Here is a 19,309-nt window from a genome sequence, read left to right on the forward strand (position 1 = left end):
AATATAACAGTGGTTACGCAGACTTTGTTTCTGGTTCAAGCTTCACGGCCTAGGTCCACCACTGGGCATATACATGCAATAGCAACTGAATATCCATAATGCATACTCTTTCCATAAGCTAAGCTGTGGCAACAGCAGTGGGGTGGAGTCACAGAGGCACTCTCCCACCCCTGGCATTGCTGCCACTCACCTTGATTGGGCCACAGCAGGGTTGTGGCAAGGTCAGAGATGTGCAAACAATGAAAAGGAAGACCAGAAGTTGTGAACAGAAGAGAGCTATAACCCCAGTGTACAAAATTCTTAATCCCTATTAATTTAAACGCTTAAAACTGCTACTCTCCTGACACCCCCACTCCAAGTACCCTGCTTCATGGCAGCCTCCTCTTGCATTTCCAGGTTGGCTACTGGCTGATGCTGTGAGCCCTTTAACAGCTCAAATCTGCGCAATTTGTAGGCAACTTTTACACTTCCGTCCCCGGTAATAATCAACTCAGCTTATAAAACTGTGAATGTCAAAAGGCACAGGGTTGCCACAAACATATATCAGGAGAGAAAACACCAAGACCCAATCCAGCTATGGCATCTTAAGGCACCTTTAACGTTTGAGGAAAGGGGCTGGGGATTTGGAGAGCAATTCTCCCTGTTTTGTGGCTAATATAAAAATAAAATAAAAAAGTTCTTCCAGATTCTCCTCTGTTTCCTGTTCAGTCAATAAATCTGCACAAAGAAAAACATATGCTCTTACAATAGCCCCTTTGCCAGCAGGCACACAACCAGCTTGGCACATGTTGCGTAGACCACCAACTACAGCAGCACTTCATTATGAGCTGTGTGCAGGGTGCCAGATGGGAAGAGAAAAACAGGGAGCCAGCCAAGGCAGACTGAAGTGGTGGCGTTGGGCCAACTTCACCACTGATGGGGTGCAGACCTGCCATACCAGCATCCTCTGAAGTACAGGGAGGCCTTCATGCTTTGCTCCACAGAGTTAGGGCAGAGGTGGGTGGGAGCAGCAGAGAAAAGAGATAAACAATAACTCAAAAAAGTCATTTCCATCTGAGAGTTTGTCCAGAAATAGAGGCTATGCCTGGTTTCTGAGATAGAGCATTAAATTACAGAGCATTCAGAGATTCTCAAAGTTCTCAATGATTACATTTTTTATTGATATCCTTTGACAAAGACTTAAACTTGTGGAGAACAGGACACACACACAGCTCGTGGCAAAAGTTAGAAGGTCAGATTCAGGCAAGGTGCTCAGAACATAAACCCCAGAAATCAATATGCACAATAGACCAAAAGTATCTTGCTAGGCATAAATGGATATGTCAGAAGCGAGGCAAAGATGTTTGACAGTGCTGGGGAGCAGGAGATATTTTAGCCAAGGCTTCCCCAATCCAACGCATTTCAGGTCTTGCTTGACTAGTTGCCATGCTCCCTGACCCCTGGCCATACCGGCTGGAGTTGATGGGAGTTAGGAGCCCACTATGTCTGGCAGGCATGTGAGGGAAATGCTATAGTTCATCTGTCATTACGGCACTTCAAGCAAAATGTCCACAGGAAGAGAGTTGAAACCTAGCATAGCAGGAGAAATGAGTAAACCAAAGAACAAGATGACAAAGAACAAGAGAGACCAAGACAGAGGTCAATAATCAGCTAAGCACACCTCTGGTTACTTAATTTCCAACATGCCAGCACACACATGATTTTCTGCCTCTGAACTGTCAATAAGAAGCAGACGTGTGATGAAAATACAGGATATCATTCTCTAATCTAAGAGAAGGTTTGTCACAGGCCCCTTGGCTCCATCAGGATCTGGCACGGCTAGGCAACCCAGACAGAAGAGGAGGAGGAGGAAGAAGATGGGCTTAAAGGCTGGTACCTAGGGATGGTGGCTCTCCCCTTGTAACTCAAGATACTGGAGAGAGGAGAAGCAGATCTCCCGGCCCACCCCATTGCCCCTCCTGCGGAGTGCAGGGCCTCACTGAGGAGGGAGGACTTCAACCAGCCAGTGGGAGGGGCTGAGCAGGAGAAGATAGTGGTGATGGAGGTGGAGTCAAAGGGGCAAGACACAGTCTTGTCACCAAGAACCAGGTGCCAACTTTGCAGGTGGGAACAGATGCACCAGCTCAGATAGAACACACATTTGCAAATATGGCTGTCTCATAAGGCCCATCAGTTTTGCGAGTGATTGAGCTCACCCTGCATCATCTTTAAAAGCTTGGGGGGAGGGTGCTGACAAGTGTTGGGACATCTTTGTTGCTCCTGTTCAGTTCTGCATCTCTTGCCTTGCTCATATACATTGGAATCATGACTTTCAGATCCTGTGCTTGCTGCTATCTCTGTACCGTTTATAGCCAGAATAAAAATATCTTCCTTACTCCCAAGTAAGAGCCAGTGCCGTTGTGTTTGGGGATGGGAGCATGACAAGGCTAAAGAAATGAGCAGTTGTACAGAAGGTCAGAGTGTACGTCTTGTGATGAAAAGATGCCCATTTGAAGATAGTAAGTTCTCCTGTGGGAGGTCAGCCTCGTGCTTTAATTAAATAGAGGGAGGGCATCGTTGTTGCTGGATGAGAATATAATAAAGAAAGGCTAGGTAATGTATGGAAGTGAGAGCTGGACCATAAAGAAGGCTGATCGCCGAAGAATTGATGCTTTTGAATTATGGTGCTGGAGGAGACTCTTGAGAGTCCCATGGACTGCAAGAAGATCAAACGCATCCATTCTTAAGGAAATCAGACCTGAGTGCTCACTGGAAGGACAGATCGTGAAGTTGAGGCTCCAGTATTTTGGCCACCTCATGAGAAGAGAAGACTCCCTGGAGAAGACACTGATGCTGGGAAAGATGGAGGGCACAAGGAGAAGGGGACGGCAGAGGACGAGATGGTTGGACAGTGTTCTTGAAGCTACCAGCATGAGTTTGACCAAACTGCGGGAGGCAGTGAAAGACAGGGGTGCCTGGCGTGCTCTGGTCCATGGGGTCACAAAGAGTCGGACACGACTAAACGACTAAACAACAAGGTTTTTTCCGGGTCCCAGAAAAAGAACAACTCTCTCAATGTTCCCCTCTTCCTTCACATGCAGTGGAGCTTTCGAAGCCCGTGCCAAAAATTTGGAGAGAATTAAAATGATAAAATCAACAGAGAGAGAAAGAAATATATTCAATTGGCCCACAGCAGATTTTTTCCAGGAACACAGGTAAAACATCCAAGGGTAATGAATATTTACTGGGCTGATCAGAAGAACATCTGCCTGTCCTTGTACAGTTAAGATTGGATTTTGCTGCCGTCATATATATATTTTTAAGAAAGGTAGGGCCACTGACTCACATTTTAATGCTTAACGCAATGATACGCTCATGGCTTTTATAAATATAAATGCAGTCAAATGCAGCAGCATTTTATTGTACTTTTTACAAAGCAGATGGCAAATATCAAAGGCCAAACTGTAGCCTTTGGGCATACTTCAAGGGGCCCAGAGAAATATTTGGCTTGCTAGAGATTCTCCGTCTGCATCTGAAAAGGCTCCTCTATATATAATGATTTAGTAATGTGCACTCGCACAATAGTATACAACACACAGCTTTTTCAAACATTTCCAGGTCGTTGATTTACACTGGCCCCCTTACACACCGAACCTTTCTAATTCAATTAAAACCTCAGCCCGGCCAATCAATACAAATGCAGCCTGCCTTTCTTTAATGCATACAGAGCAGAGGCCACAGCTACAGGCAAAGCGAGGCCCAGGAGGCAAATTCTGCAACCTACAAGCCTAGTTTCCATTCCAAACTAACACTGCCATAAACACTCATAGCTCCCTGCCCCCCAGCTTGGACACAGTCCAGATTTCAATACAATCCAGGGAGTGCTTCACACATGGCTTTTTTTCTTCCCCAATAGAAAGATAATATCAGCATAGGGGAAAAAAAATCAGAAGCACATCATCCCTTGAGAACTGAGGCCAAAGTATTGTATTTTTCCACAAACGTGTGGGTCCGAAAGTGTGGGCCCTTCCAGGCACGGGCTGCATTTCCAAATGAGACGCTGAGATATCGGTAACTGGTTGCTGGCAACAAGGTTTTGTTTATTACTTAGCAGTAAATCCGGATAAAAGAGTGGGGAGTGGGAATACTGGCTGGCATTTTGATGCCAGCGATGTCCTGTGGATACTGCAAAAGGCTTGCATGCCATAAGGAGTTGTCAATCCCACATTAAACACCCTTCTTGGAGCAGCCTAACCCTATACAGTGGGGTGTGTGGATCTGAGTCTGTGTACACACCATGCATTTAAAATGTACCCCCCCATACAAGAGTCATGGGAAATGAAGTTTCTAAAGGGCACTAGGAGGTGTGAACTACGGCTCCCAGGCAGAAACCAATATGTTTAAAATGCATGGTATGTACACAGCTTGACAGAATGGCCAATTGTCACATTCATACCACATCTGATATTAAACTAGGGTTGGATCAATCTGTCTACTTCCCATCGGGTAACATCTGATGTTTTTACCCACAGTTCTGTTCCATTTTCAAATTTTTTTTAAAAAAAACACACCTCTCAACATATGAATTTGAATGTGTATTTACATGGGTATGTATTCCCTTTCAAATTAATATTTAAATTTGTATCTTGGTCACTTAAAATATTAGGAACTGTGTAACAAGGTTTAGAGAAGCACAAAATATGGTGGATACCATATTTTTTTGTGTATTAGACAAGGATTTTTCCTTTAAAATTTATGTTAAAAAATGGGGGGTGGGCGTCTTACACATGGTCATTGCATATTGGTGATGTGGGATTGATTGCTTCCACTAGCCTTGTGCGTGTTATTGGTGGCTGAAAGAAGGGCTGGTGTGAATTGCTGTCGCTACAGCAACTGGGCGGGTGATTGGTGGCTTCTGCCGGCAAGGGAACAGCTTTTGTGGTGTGCTGGTCCACCCCCACCCCCCCATTTTCAACAACTCTGGGCAATCTCCCCCCATTTTCTTAAGTTGGAGCCTCCCAAAATAGGGTGTGTCTTATACACTGGGGCGTGCTATACAGGGATAAATTCAGTAAGTGCTGGTGGATTAGCCTGAGATATGTGGGTCAGGGTAGTATTTGCCTACGCTTTACTCAGAGTACACCAGCCCAAACTAAGGCACATGACTAGGGGCTCATGCCCACTTCTACTTGTCCTGCTACTTTTCTCCAGGAAAATCCACTGTTTACCACTGAATCAGACATCAAACAGGTTTTCTCTGTATTGACATTTTCTGGGGGAAAGCACGGCAAACGCCAAACCGCTCAAACTCATACCTAGAAAGCACAGAACAAGCTTTCTAAGCATGGGAAAAGTGGAAGTGTGGACAAGCCCCAGGTTAGGTCCATTAATTTCAATAGATCTACTTTGAGTAAAATGCAGGTGCATACCACTCCCAGGTGTATCCAGGGCTTTTTTTTCAGCCGGAACTCACCGGAACTCAGTTCCGGCAACTCTCAGGTGGACACCATTCCCATTATAAGAAGAAGAGGAAGAAGAGTTTGGATTTGATATCCCGCTTTATCACTACCCAAAGGAGTCTCAAAGCGGCTAACATTCTCCTGTCCCTTCCTCCCCCACAACAAACACTCTGTGAGGTGAGTGGGGCTGAGAGACTTCAGAGAAGTGTGACTAGCCCAAGGTCACCCAGCAGCTGCAGGTGGAGGAGCGGAGACGCGAAGCCGGTTCCCCAGATTACGAATCTACCGTTCTTAACCACTACACCACACTGGCTCTCAACAAGGGAAGTGTTCACTGTGAGTTCTGGCATCTCTCTTTCTAGAAATATAGCATTGGGTGTATCAGAACAAAGAAAGATCAATGTTCTCACGCATGCCTGTTCAAAGGGTCTGCAACAACTTGACTTGAATCTACTTCAGTAGCAGCATGCCCATAAAGGTTTGAGCCTAGGAATGCTGAAAGCTGGAGTTTGCCTGAAGTAATTAAGAGGGCTCAGTGTGTGTGTGTGCCCCCTGCCCATCTCAGAGTCAATGTATACCAGCTGCCCTATGATAAGGAAGAAGAGAGTAAGGCAGGCAGGGTCTGAGCCAATTGCTCTGTTTCCTCACTGCCCCTCTTCCCAGGCCACAGCCAACTTTACATTTTGTATCATTTATAACAGACATGTCCAACTCCCGAGAAACTGCGATCTACTCCCACTATAAAAAAACTGGAAGTGATCTACCCATTGGATTGACCAAAATTGTTGAACTTTTTGGGGGAGAATTGATCAGAGTTGTTGAGCTTTCTGCGGGGAGCAAGACCCAAAGTTGTTGGCTTATGGGTGATCGCTCAGGATCACGTGATTCACCAGAATCAACCAGGAACGCCCTGTGATCAACCAGTAGATCTCAAGTGATCACATGATTGACCAGAATCAACCAGGAACGCCCCGTGATCAACCAGTAGATCGCAATCGACCTGTTGGACTGCCCTGATTTATAGGGTGGGTTTTTTTAATTGGTTATTGGGTTTTTTAGAATTGTAAACCACTTTGGATGCCTTGTCAGAAATCACTGCAAAAACACAACTGGCGGCTGGTGCGGGTGACACTTACCACAAGCTCAGAGAACCTTGCATTGAGCTCCTCTGCTGGTGGGATTGGCACAGAGAACTCCAAGAATTGCAGGGGGGTGTTGTCCTTGAGGTTGATCTCAGGCAAGTCGCTGCCCCCAAAGCAGCAAAGGAACCCCAAGGCATGACGATTCCTTTTTCGGGGAGCCATGGTCATCGTGATGTGAGGTGCTATCTAACAATCATGATCTGCAGAGAAAGCAAGAAAAGAAATATAACCAAGAACCCCAAACCTTCTTAGCTTCTTCTGTGATAATTAATAAGCAAGCTTTTGAAAAGAAATGGGGATGACGTCGAGGCAGACCGAATGCCAAATGGCTGAGTTTCTTTATTGCATTCCATAGCTGTCAAGTGTCCCTTATTTGAAAGGACAGTCCCTTATTCCAGCGCCATGTCCCGCTGCTGTCCCTTATTGATGGATGTCCCTTAAATGTCCCTTAAATGATGTTCCTTAAATTTCAAAGGAAGCAGCTCCTCTCCCTCCCTCCTTGCCAGCCAGGGAGGAGGAAGGCTCCAACTGTGTTGCTTGGCTGTGTTGCTCACCCAATAAGAAGCCTAAGAACGACTGGGGGGTGAAGCTTGCATGCCTTGTGTGTGGCTAGTTAATGCAAGCTGAGGGGTTTTTTGAATGCTGGACGCCATTTTGTTGCACGTGCTGCTGCAAACTTTGCAGTGCATCTTAAGTTGAGGCTGCATAGGCTTTGTGGTGCATGTGATTCAGATTCTATTCAGTTGAACCTCTGGTTACAAAGCTGGTTGGACAGTATTCTTGAAGCTACCAGCATGAGTTTGACCAGACTGCAGGAGGACAGGAAGACTGGAGTGCCTGGAACAGGTGAGGCTGCAGGTCCCTTATTTTGGCTGCTGGTCCCTTATTTTCAAGGCTGTTGGTCCCTTATTTTCAAATCTGTAAATTGACAGCTATGTTGCCTCCTCCCCCCCCCCCCGCTACTTTGTGTATACATATTTGGAAGTATAAATACCTCAAAACTCTATTCTTAAATAAAAATGAAAATACAGAGAGAAAAATATATTATATAAAGACAATTACAAAATAGTAAATGTAGAGATAAGGGTCAAAATGAGATTGACAAGAGTCTTTCACATAGCTATTAGCCTTTTTTCCACTAACTTTTATCCCAGGAGATATTTCCCCTTCTTTACATACAAAAACTGAGCAAAAATCAAGAATAGGGTGCTAAATGCTTATGCACACACCTCCAAATTAAATATTTTCCACAACCTGAAGGTTTCTCACATTGATCTGGGAGTATGATAGATTAAATATGTCAGAATGAATTATATGGATGAGTGTTTTCTTCAATTTTTCCATTCCAGAAATTAATTAAAAGGGGCCATCTTTCAATAAATCGATCTTCTAGTTAATGAGCATAATCTCTTCTTCAATAAATTGTTTTAGTAAAACAAGCGAACCAAAAAACAAAAAAGCGGATTCCCATACTTTACCTGTAAGAATGGCAGGACACTACAAAGCTCTTATAATGACTGGGCAATCTTGTTGGTTTTAAAGACATTTTGCAATCATAAGAGGTTTTAAACTAAATCCCAGCTGGAGGAAATGGAAACACTACATACACCAAAGGCCCACCACATATAGGTAAGTCTTAAATACAAGAACTTGGGTCCTACAGGAGAGCCTAAACTAAAACAGCAGATAGACACTGGAGCAGAATATCAAAGGATTTCAATGTCTCATTCACCAGGAGCCAGAGACCATTTTCAACCCATGGGCAAATTTCTGTTGTGGGGTGTCACATGCCTGTGATGGACGGGGCCAGAGGCAAAAGTGGAAGGAGCAATGGTTGTGATTTTTGTACATCAAAATTATTTAAATTCCACCCATGCAAAAGCCAGAGGTTTCTAGACAGGCAACTCTCCATTTTCCATCTAGGCAAGCAAGGAGCATTTGGACCAGGGTGCCAACTTAAATAGAATAAGGTGGGGGGGCAGGTAATCAATCACAAAATATGGCACATGAACACCATTTGAAAGACAATGCCTATCAACTTTGGGGAACACTCCCTCAAATATTTTACTTAGGGGGCCAAAGGGACCTCAGCCCCTAGGAGTTGGCTCCTATGATTTGGACACATTCCAACCAGGCAAAAGCGCTTGTGGAAGGTGTAGAGCAGGGCCAGTGAGGGAAAAGGGGAATGAAGGTAGCCTAGAGAGAGTTTCAAGGGACAAACTGAGACGTCTGGATGGCTGGGTTTGGCCCCTGGGCCCAAGGTTCCCTACCATTGCTATATACTTATCACTGCTGGGTGAAGGTTTCCTAATAGGGGGGTATCATGGGCTTCTGGGAGTAGAGCAAAATTCTAAAACCTTTTGGGTGAGGGTGTTTATTTCCCCCTTCTTTCCAAACAGTGGATAAGCACACCTGGCTCTTTCAGCTGCTGCTGAAGTGTGTTTTGAAAGGCAGAAATAGCCATGGGTCTAGTGGGACAGCACATAACACATTGCTGCCACTTGGAGCAGCATGGACCAGGTTTGTTTGTTTTTTATTAAAAACAAAAAAAGACAGGAGGAGGAAATCAATCCCTAACCACAGTGTGTTAGTCCTATGAAATGTTCCCCAATCTTTCCAAGCATTTCCCCTTCCCCAGGCCCCTTACCCCAGAAGCCCCCAAAATATGGCCAGTCCAAAAGTCCCATCCAGTCCTAACAATAATGCAAGGAGAATGTGGAATAAACCTGTTGAGCTTGAACTCCAATTACAGAAAAGTGTGTACGACTTCTTAAGATTTAACCGATATGTGGTGGGGCAACTCCCTGGATCGCTATGTAACAGCTGAAGGATAACAGCTCATTGGGAAATGATGTTTCTAACTAATGTTATTCCCTTTCTGTTGCGTATGTTTTTGTCTAAAAACAGGTACAGAAATTGAAGGGGGCAACCAAGGTAGTCCTGAAGAGATAACCTGGTTAAAAACAAATGGAAATACATTGCTGAATCCCAGCTCTAAACTGTGGCTAATCTCAACACCCCCTCCTAGCTGATGCTGTCAGAGTCAGACTACTGGTGCATATAGCTCAGGACTGTCTCCCCTAATTGGCAGTGGCTTTTGAGGTTTCTGGCAAGGGACAGTCCCACTGCTACCTAGGGGATTGAACTTGAGACCTTCTACATGCAAAGCAGATTCTCTACCACTGAACCACAGCCCTTCTCCATCTTCATTACATCGGAATGAGGCTTATGCATTTGACAGTTGTCCTTAATATTCCTGGTCATGCTGGACATCTGTAACCACTCACTAGTGTCAATGGGTAGATTCCAACACTCGGCTCAGACAAAGATTTCATATCACAACACAATATGATCTTGCAAAAATCACTCAGCTATTGTATACTGACAATAGCTAACTTACATATTCGCTGCAAAAAAAAAAGCACAGCTACGATAAAGATTATATAACACACTTATGCACATTCAGAATCAAGTGCGGTGTTGATTCAATTCCAATTCCTTCTTGGAACTGTTTTTGAGGTGGTATATATGTGTGTGTGTGTGTGTGTGTGTGTGTGTGTGAGAGAGAGAGAGAGAGAGAGAGAGAGAGAATGAATAAGTATCGCAGCTGAAAAAAAGTAATTGTCCTAGATCTTTCAGAAGAGATCTTTAAGTGAAATATGGTGATCAAATGCATTTCATACTTATTAAAAGTGCTCCCAAGGTGGAAAAAGTTAAAATGGAGCAGGCGATTAAAGCATCGTATTAATATTAAACCAGTAGAAGTAGAAAGTCACAGGCGTTTCATTTATTCATTTAAAAGCATGTAACTAATATATTAGCCAAGATACCCACTACATTAGACTTGGGCAATTCAATCTTGTGCAGGCTTACTCACACAAATGGCACACACTCTTTGGTGAGGATGCAATTTTATACACACCTCATGGAAGCCTCGTGGAATTAAATGCAGTTAACTTCTGCGTAAGCATTATCTAAGATGACCCCGCACATTGATTTTGAACTCTACTATGTGGACACAACCCCTTTATCCACCATGTTGCAGTCACCATCAATCACAGTGGTAAATGAGAATACTTTCCCTACCCTCCCATGCATTCCAGTGCTTGTGGTTGAAAATCTTGTGGCCTCCACACTTCTATAAAACTTGCAACACACCTCAGTTCATGCTGTTCTGGGGGACATGCATCATACTGCACTTCCCACTTCATCATGCAGACTGACCATGCTGTCATCACAGCCCACAACAGGTAATCCTGGGCCTCTAACTGCAACCTCAGAGACACAGGACACCAAGCAAGGTTCTCCTCAAGCTGCATTTGAGCAGATGGCCTCCAAGCAAAAGGAGTTTCTTCAGCACTGCTGAATGCACACAAAAATTTAAGAGGCCATTAAGCAAGCCAAAGAGACGGCCCTTGAAGGCTGGACGGAGACCTTCATCACTTCAAACACATGGTTTCTGATTTACATTTTAGAGGAAAGTCTATGCATGAAAGAACCTGGTCATGAAGAGTTTGGGTTGCTGTCAGAGACGAGGAGGGGCAAAGAGAAGGAAGTCCTTGGATCTCAGCATACAATGTCAACTGTGAGTTGTACATCCAAACAGGAAGTCTCCTGCCAGGAGTTTGAAAGGAAGGATCTGTGCAGTCCACACAAAGCTGCATATTTTTCCCTTTTAAGGGCCTTGTTGTTTGACAGCTTGGAGGCTTGTGTTATTTCCTCCACCACCAAAGAGCTCTATCCTTTTCACTTAATCTGCAGAATAAACCATTATTTTGAGAGTAAATAATTAAAAGTGCTCTTTCAAGCGTCTGGCTCCTCTGGGCGCGAGGGAGGAAAGGCAGGAGATGGCAGGTGAGCAGAGTCACTCACAGCAACAGCAACACAGCTGAGTTTTGTCGGGCAGGGTGCCGCTATTGGTTCACCCTAACCTGCCCTGGGACACACTGTCTTATTTATTTGCCTGAACAAGGCTGCCTTGTCCTCCTGCAGAGGCCAAGCACACGGGCTGAAAAATTAACTTTGCAGTGGTAGCAGCAAAACTAACATACCATGTCCTCATTTGTCTCAACTCCTCAGGACCCTTCACTACATAACTCAAGACTGAAGGTGTTTTGTGCTTCCTTTACTCCTCCATGATGATCTGCCAATCCATTTAGCAGATGGCAGGAAAGCAGCCCAAACTAAAGGGAGCCCAGCTTTCCTGGATACTAGCATCAAGGCAGGACTGGCGTTCAGAGCCTTAGCACTGGCTTCCAAGGCACATTCTTACAAATGTAGGAATTGCAGTGCAAAAAGTCAAAAGCCAGTTTAGTGTGGGATCAGGCGTCTCCAAGCCACCCACGCAGAAGTAAGCCATAATGCCTCTGTTATTATTATGCAATGCTGTACGTGTGCGGCTGGGAGAACAAGTAGCAAAAGAGAATACTGTTTCTTTCAGACCAGAACCAGTAGCTAGCTTTGTGTCCTTCTAGGTTGCCAGTGGACCTTCTTGAAAAGAGAACCCAAAACTAGCTTCAGGGGGCTTTCCCCCACCAAACTGCATTTGTTACTCTTTTACATTATTACGGTTATCTTCAAGACAAACACCCGCTAACTGTGTTCAAGCTGTCTGCTGAAGCCTTCACCAGCTGGGCACCCTCCAGATGTTTTGGATAATAACTCCCACTCTCCCCAGCCAGCATTGCCAATGATCAGGAAGGATGGGGAATTGTAGTTCAACAACATCTGGAGGGCATCAGGTTAGGGAAGGCTGCTCTACTGCAAAGTAAATAGGACTCGACTCTACTGCGGTCACAGCAATTACACCCACCAATGACATATAACGTATCAAATATCTTTGCACTTGCTTCAAAGCTCCAATATACTTAGATGACTACTAGAAAGAAAGCAGGTTGAAACCTTTTTAACGCTGATACCCTCCTTTCTCTTCTGCTCTGGCTAATCAAATGCTCAAGCAGTACCATGGTCAGTACCCCAGGTGAGCAGCATACATTCCTATCATATACTCATACGCATTGTAGGCAGCAAATAACAATGTATGGTTTCAGATTTGTTGAAGAGATGAACTGGTCCTCCCCTGAATTAGCAAGCCGTATAGTTTCTGGATCATATCTTCAACACAACTTAAATGAAATTACAGACTGGTTCTGTGCATTGGTTGATGTGACCCATCAAACTGCTATCTGGCCAGCTTCCTGAGCTATGAAAAATGATACAAGGGTTCTGCTGATTGGTTGAGTTCTAAAGCTTCATTTGGGCCACAGAGGTATTGACTGACTCAAAACACCCCAAAGTGAAGCTATGTCTGCCTGGTTCCCTTTTGGCCACCTGGTAGTGGTGAGGTCAAGGCAGCTCCAGCCTGGATAATTTGCCTGTCCCGGGATCTCAATTCCATTCAATGCCCTATGGCTCAAGGTGGGTCAATGATCAGGCCTCGACTTAACAACTATGGACCAGTGGTGGCTGGTGGGGCAGAAGGCAGGAAGCTCAACAGTAAGCAGAGCCACAGCCAATGTGAGGCAGAGCAAACTCATTCTAGTTTTGTCTCCATCATCCTCCATGCTGAGCTCTACAAGGGCAACACTGAGACTAAAGAGAAGAAGGCTGAAAGCCAGTGCCTTGGAATGGTTGTATTTATTATTATATTTATTTTTTACATTTGCATCCCGCTCTTCCTCCCAAAGGAGCCCAGGGAGGCAAACAACCAACAAGTAGTAAATCAATAAATATTTCAAATGATTCCAGTACAGATGCAAAATGGGAAAGATTTCAACTTCAAAGGCTTGTTGAAAGAGGAAGGCCCTCAGTAGGTGCTGAAAAGACAACAGAGATGGCACCCGTCTAATATTCAAAGAGTAGGTGCCAAAGAGTAGGTGCCACAACACTAAAGGCCTGATTCATACAATGTGTGGATCGGACCTCCTGATAAGATGGTATCTCAGGTGAAAAGACAGACAGGTGGGTGCTGGCTGAGGGCAGATGAAAGCTGGTAGACCTTAATGAGCCAGCCTTCACTACTCTAGACCCTATTGCTACGGAATATTCCACAAAGCTCCCCAATACAGGGCTTCTTGGTAGATGCCATGCCTAAACATAGAAGTACGTGGGCATGGGACCCAGTGGGAAACACAATAAAGAGACATCAGGCAGCTATCTAGCTTAGCTTCTGTGTTTTCATGGCTGGCTGATGCGGGGGGGGGGGGGGGAATTATAGAGCTCACACAAGTAGCACAGTTACCCCAAAAGCAAGGTAGTAAAAGCTTTACAGCATCCTTCTCTGTTACATAATCTATATTTAGAAGCACTAACATTTTCCAGCACCCAGCCCACCACCACACATGGAGTCAGCACTCGCTATGAAGGGAAAACGGTAACCTCTTGACTGTTGTAAAGCGTAGGCACATAAGAGTGTCTGGAGGTTTTAAAAACACAGACCACTGGAGGAATCACAGGGTGGAGTGCATTACTGGAAATTTATAAACTGAGACAGATTGTGTAGGGCTGCAGAGCTTATAATACACAGTTCCAAAAAAAGAAATAAAAGTTTGAGAAGTTGCGGGGGGGAGCATGAAAGCATCAACATGCTTATATACGCACAACGCACAGTGTGTGTTTTTCCTTAAAAGAAATGTTTAGAGGTACTCTCATTTCCCTACTCATATTGAAATACTGCCCCTCAATGAGGCCAAACTTAGATTCACAAAATGTTTAGGGGTATGTGTACTCCCGCGTCACCCCAGAAACAAAGCACTGTATACACCCATCCCCACACACCCCCACACACATATGCACCCACACACAAAACAGAGATAGCAAGGTCTGAATATAGCTGTGTCCTAAAGCTTTAAAATTAAAGAGTGAGAAAATAACTAAATGTACGTTCTGAAAAGAGCTTCTTTTTGTGAGGAAGTGCAGCATCCCTTTGATGAAGTTGCTGATGGGGGGGTCATTACTTGCACCATTTTGTGAACCTGTTTTGTCAACCACTCTTTCAGATATGGCAGCCATTTTATGTTATGCCCCCCCATGGCAGCCATTTTAGGACTGGTACACACCCACAGCGCCGCCTCAAAATTCCAAATGTGCTTACTGGCCCCCAAAGGATGGCAACTCTAGTCTTATGATTTATGTGGGCTACTTGCACAAATTTCAGGACAGGATAATATTGGAACCAAAACACTGCTGCATTTGGTTATGTGAAGTATTTTAAATTGCTTATATTACAATAACATAAAGCAAGCAATTGGGGGGGGGGGATAATAATTCCAGCAAATTAAAAGTCTGGCAGCATTCCCACCCCCACCAAACCCTACTGCTTATAGTTGTCTGTTAGGATAGGATTGTAAACTTGCATTCATAATAACCTAAAAAGAGCCCACTAGATTAGGCCAATGGCCCATCTAGTCCAGCATCCTGTTCTCACAATGGCCAACCAGAGACCTGTGGGAACTCTTCCCTCCTGTGGTTTCCAGCAACTGGTATGCAGAAGCAATTCTGCACTCAGTTGTGGTACTAGCCATCATGGCTAGTAGCCTTCAGCTCCCCTCCATGAATCTGTCTAATTCTCTTTTAAAGCGATCTAAACTGGTGGCCACCACTCCATTCTGTAGTTTCACTCTGCACTGCACGAGCAAGTATTCCCTTTTATCTTCCAACATTCAACTTTATTGGATGCTCCCAATTTCTAGAATTATGAGAGACGGAGAAAAACAATTCTGTATTCACTTTCTCCATGCCAGGAATAATTTTAGAAACTTATTCAGAGACACAGGAGCAATATGGTCATAAAGCACTGAAGACTTTGTACTTCTTAGAAGTTGTGTACAAAGATAATCAATGGGAATTCCCTCCAGAGATGTCTGTTTATACGCAGTTCTTCTTCTGAGCTGTTCTTGGCTCTGTATTCTTGGTGTTTTCTACAAACAACACAGCAGTTCCCTGCCACTTGAACCAGCGTTTCCACCCTTCCTTAGTTTGATATTTCCCACTCAGCCAGGGCTATGGGCTGGAGCAACTCAGGCGCGGAGGCCTGGATCTCTGCCGGGAGATCTAATTATAACAATGTCCTCTTCCTCTGACAGGGAGTACGTGTTCATTTCTAATCCACTTGGCCCAGCAACCAAACACAATTAGCTTAATGCCGTTTCCCTGACTGTTATCAGATGCTTTTGCTACATATCTGGAGATCTACTCCAAACGCTCATAAGAACAGGGCAACTCCCCTCCCCTCACACTGTCTCTACGTTCTCTGTTCATTGGCTAGGGTAGGAAAGCTGAACCGGGGGGGGGGGGGGACTCATTTCTCAGAATTCCCATTCCACACACTGATGCACAGGCTGTCAACACGGTACTCTACAAATGTTTTAGATGACAATGTCCATCATTCTTGACCATGTGTTGTTAGATAAATCAAAGAAAACTCCCCAATTCTTCCTTGAATGGACACTTTATCCCCAAGAAAGGGAGGCCAGACACAGGCATCAAGGTACAACTCTATTTAATTACAGTGTACTGTGGGCTATGCTGATCAGGAGTCCACACTAAGTTCAACATCAGTGCCAAGCTAGCAGGGGCTGATGGGAGTTGTATTCCAACAACCTGGGAAGCTACCATGTTAGCTAGCCCTGAACTAGAGGTCCTGAAGTAAAGGTTCCAACAATTCATAACATAAACAAGGATGCAGAAAAGGGGAGGTATGGGGAAGTCCGAGAAGTAAGGTGTATGAAAATAAGACTATGAAGTTATACATGTTTATATGTTTGTATGTCTGTGTATTGTGTATTGTCTGTTTTTATTTTTTGTGTTTGGAAAACCAATAAAAATTTATAAAAAACAAAAACAAAAAATAAATAAAAGCAATGAGGTCAATGTCACGACAGCTTTTTATATGTGTTCCTTTGCACGCGCAAAGTGTCTCCCTTGATTGAAATGAGTAACATCATGGGAGGGGTGTTCCCAGATACCCCATCCTTTGCCCTTGGAAGCCTTAAAAGCTGCTGCCGCATGAGAAGAACATTGAGAACATCATGAGAAGGTTGTTTCTAGGGCTAAGGTGAAACTGTGTAGTTCCCTTACTATTTTTGCTATTGGATGCCACATGTAATCTTGTTATATTTATAGCATTGAAATGTGTTTCTTATGTTATTGCATGGACAGACGGAGCCCCCCCAAACCCCAGGTTACTCCCGAGTGGAATAATGACTCAAGAAAACGTGCTATGGGATTAAAATTGGCCACAACTTTATTAAGTTTCGGATGTAGGGAGACCTTGGCTCAGGCATTGGGCGTTTATCCTTCCCAATCCCTAGCCAGGGATCTGGGGGACATCAGGGTTATCCAGAATGTGTGGGGATTGGGCTGGCTCTGGAGAACATATATTCAAGCAGAGAGCCTGCCCCCCATTTCGTCACCGTTGCAGGCGAGAGCTATGACAACTTCTCGGCATATGGCCAATGCCTCCCCTCAAGACCCCTTTAACAAGGAACCCTGGGATCACCGCTGCAAGGGAGGCAACCCTGGGATCACCGCTTCACGTCCCCCCTCCCCCCCATTTAGGGAAGATAGACTAAAAGATTCCGCCCAAGGCCTGAAACCGCCAAAGTTGTGACATTTTGCTACAGGGAAGGAAAATTCATTTCCAGCACTTTAACAGCGACCATGATGTAGCAGCGCCCGCGTACCTGTGGAGAAGAGGTTAACCTGCAAAAAAAGGCTTAACTGAGGGAGGGCAAGGTGAGAGAAGCTCTGGAGCCAACTGATGCTTTGCAGGTAAGATTCACCCTCTGTTGTGTGGGCAGGGCAGTCCCTCCCCTTACCTGGCTGATCCCCTGGCAACGCCTCCCCAGGCGGGATTGGGTGATTGGCCAAGGTAGACGGAGACCTCCAGGTATCCAAGCTGGGGAGGGCAAAGCCAGCCCATACTACCAGAAGCTGCATAGGATCCGGGGGGCTGCGCGCGACCACGCAAAAGCGCCCCCCCATTTGATGTGGGGAGCAGTCATTATATTTTTGATTTGCTGTGTTTTTATGGAATTGTTTTTATATTGTTTGCTTGAAATGCATCCCTGTTTCTTTGTTGCAAGTCACTTTGAGCAGTGTGTGTGTTGTGTATGGAAAAGTGGCTTGCCGATAAAATGAAGGGATGAATGAACATGAACGAACAATCAGGGAATATCTTATATAAAGAAGATAGTGTCCCTGGAACAAGGCTAGCTGCAACCGTATCAGTCCCATGGTGAATATCACAGCTCAAGTCTTGGGAACATAGGAAGTTGCCTCATATGAGGTCAGACTATTTGTTCATCTATCAAAGCGTTGTCTATTCCAGTGGTGGCTGATGCTCACTGGAGTGGTACAGCATAAGCGAGAGGGGTCAACAGTAAGGAGAACCAGAGTCAAGGAGAGTCCAGTTTCCCCCCCCCCCCACACACCTTCCTGTTGAGTTCTGCAAAGACAACACTAAGAGAAAGGAGGAATAAGCTGTTGCCCAGTATCAGCTGCTAGACTGTAAGTAGGGCAGGTAGGGGCTGGTTGAGGGCAGAATGACATTGGTGCTCCCCTTACCCTAACGGACCAGGCTCCAACCAGGGTTTCATTCAGAAACCACTACTACCTTTTTTCCTTTAACTGGATATGATGAGCATCAAACACTGAACCTTTAGGGGTTTTTTCCCCAGAATCTTTGCTGTGTAGTTCCATACAACACATGGGCTTGAAGCCAAGTTTTTTGGTGCTGAAAATTGGGATGCAGACTTCCACTTAACAAGTAGGTGATTTTAGGCATCTCTCTCTCAGTGTGTCTCACCTTACAAGTTGGGAGCATGGCATAACAACATGAATAATACAGTTTAACCTCACAAGCTCCCTTTAGGGATCATTCTGTGATACACCCTGTATGCCCTTCAGATTGATTTTATTTGCCAATTAACTTAATGACAGATCATTGCTTTTTAAATATGCACTTTACTCCTTGTTTTTATGTTGCAAAGCTGCTCCAAGTGGATATGAATTTAAAAAAAATGGAAAGGCTGAGTGAACAGTCAGAATAATGTGTTTCCCACATTTCATAAATGGATAATGCATCATATGCTTGAAGGCCACAGGTCTCAGTAGTAAGGAGCAGAAAATGAGTTGCAGGTACAACACTCTAGGAAGCTACCTGTTTTCAGCTGGAAAGCAGAGTCAGAGGTTGCAAAGACTTAACAGGCAACTATAGCAGACACTAGAAGAAATCAGCAGCATAAGCAGTCAGAAAAGGGGTCAGAAAAGGGCTAAACCAAACAGCAAACACCAACTGATGAATGCAAAGCCTTGTAGATGTTGGCCAACAGGAAACCTTTTAACTACAACCAGTTAGAATCCCAGATTTTAGACTAGAAAGGAATTATACATAAATTCACAAAATGCCCAGCACTATAGATATGATCAAGTCCTCATGCACAGTTTCGTAACAGATTTAATCCAACATTTTCTATGTACACTCTTCCCTAGCCCCATACTTTACTATACTAGTACTATACTATACTATACTATACTATACTATACTATACTATACTATACTATACTATACTATACTATATCCCTCAATATCAAAATTTATATGGATCTTCAGCTTCCTTTCCTTCATTAAATAACAAGATAGAAGAGCCATTGACATGGATTGTGACATATAAAACAGTGACAAGGTTGGAATTCAAGAGCTCACTGAAAGACTTAAGAAAAGTCCTG

General features: G+C 44.4%; 1 protein-coding gene across 4 annotated transcripts in view; it reads right to left on the minus strand.

Moving 5' to 3' along the window:
• DAAM2 (dishevelled associated activator of morphogenesis 2) overlaps positions 1 to 19,309 on the minus strand; it is a 228,822-nt gene that overhangs the window by 128,697 nt on the left and 80,816 nt on the right. For all 4 annotated transcript variants that reach the window (XM_077925643.1, XM_077925642.1, XM_077925644.1 and 1 more), the window contains one exon: positions 6,575 to 6,780. In XM_077925643.1, coding sequence (XP_077781769.1) covers positions 6,575 to 6,748 — 174 coding nt within the window. In that variant the 5' untranslated portion in view covers positions 6,749 to 6,780. The remainder of the gene's footprint in view (positions 1 to 6,574; positions 6,781 to 19,309) is intronic.

This window comes from Podarcis muralis, chromosome 3 (assembly GCF_964188315.1).
Source record: "Podarcis muralis chromosome 3, rPodMur119.hap1.1, whole genome shotgun sequence".
NCBI classification, from domain to species: domain Eukaryota; kingdom Metazoa; phylum Chordata; class Lepidosauria; order Squamata; family Lacertidae; genus Podarcis; species Podarcis muralis.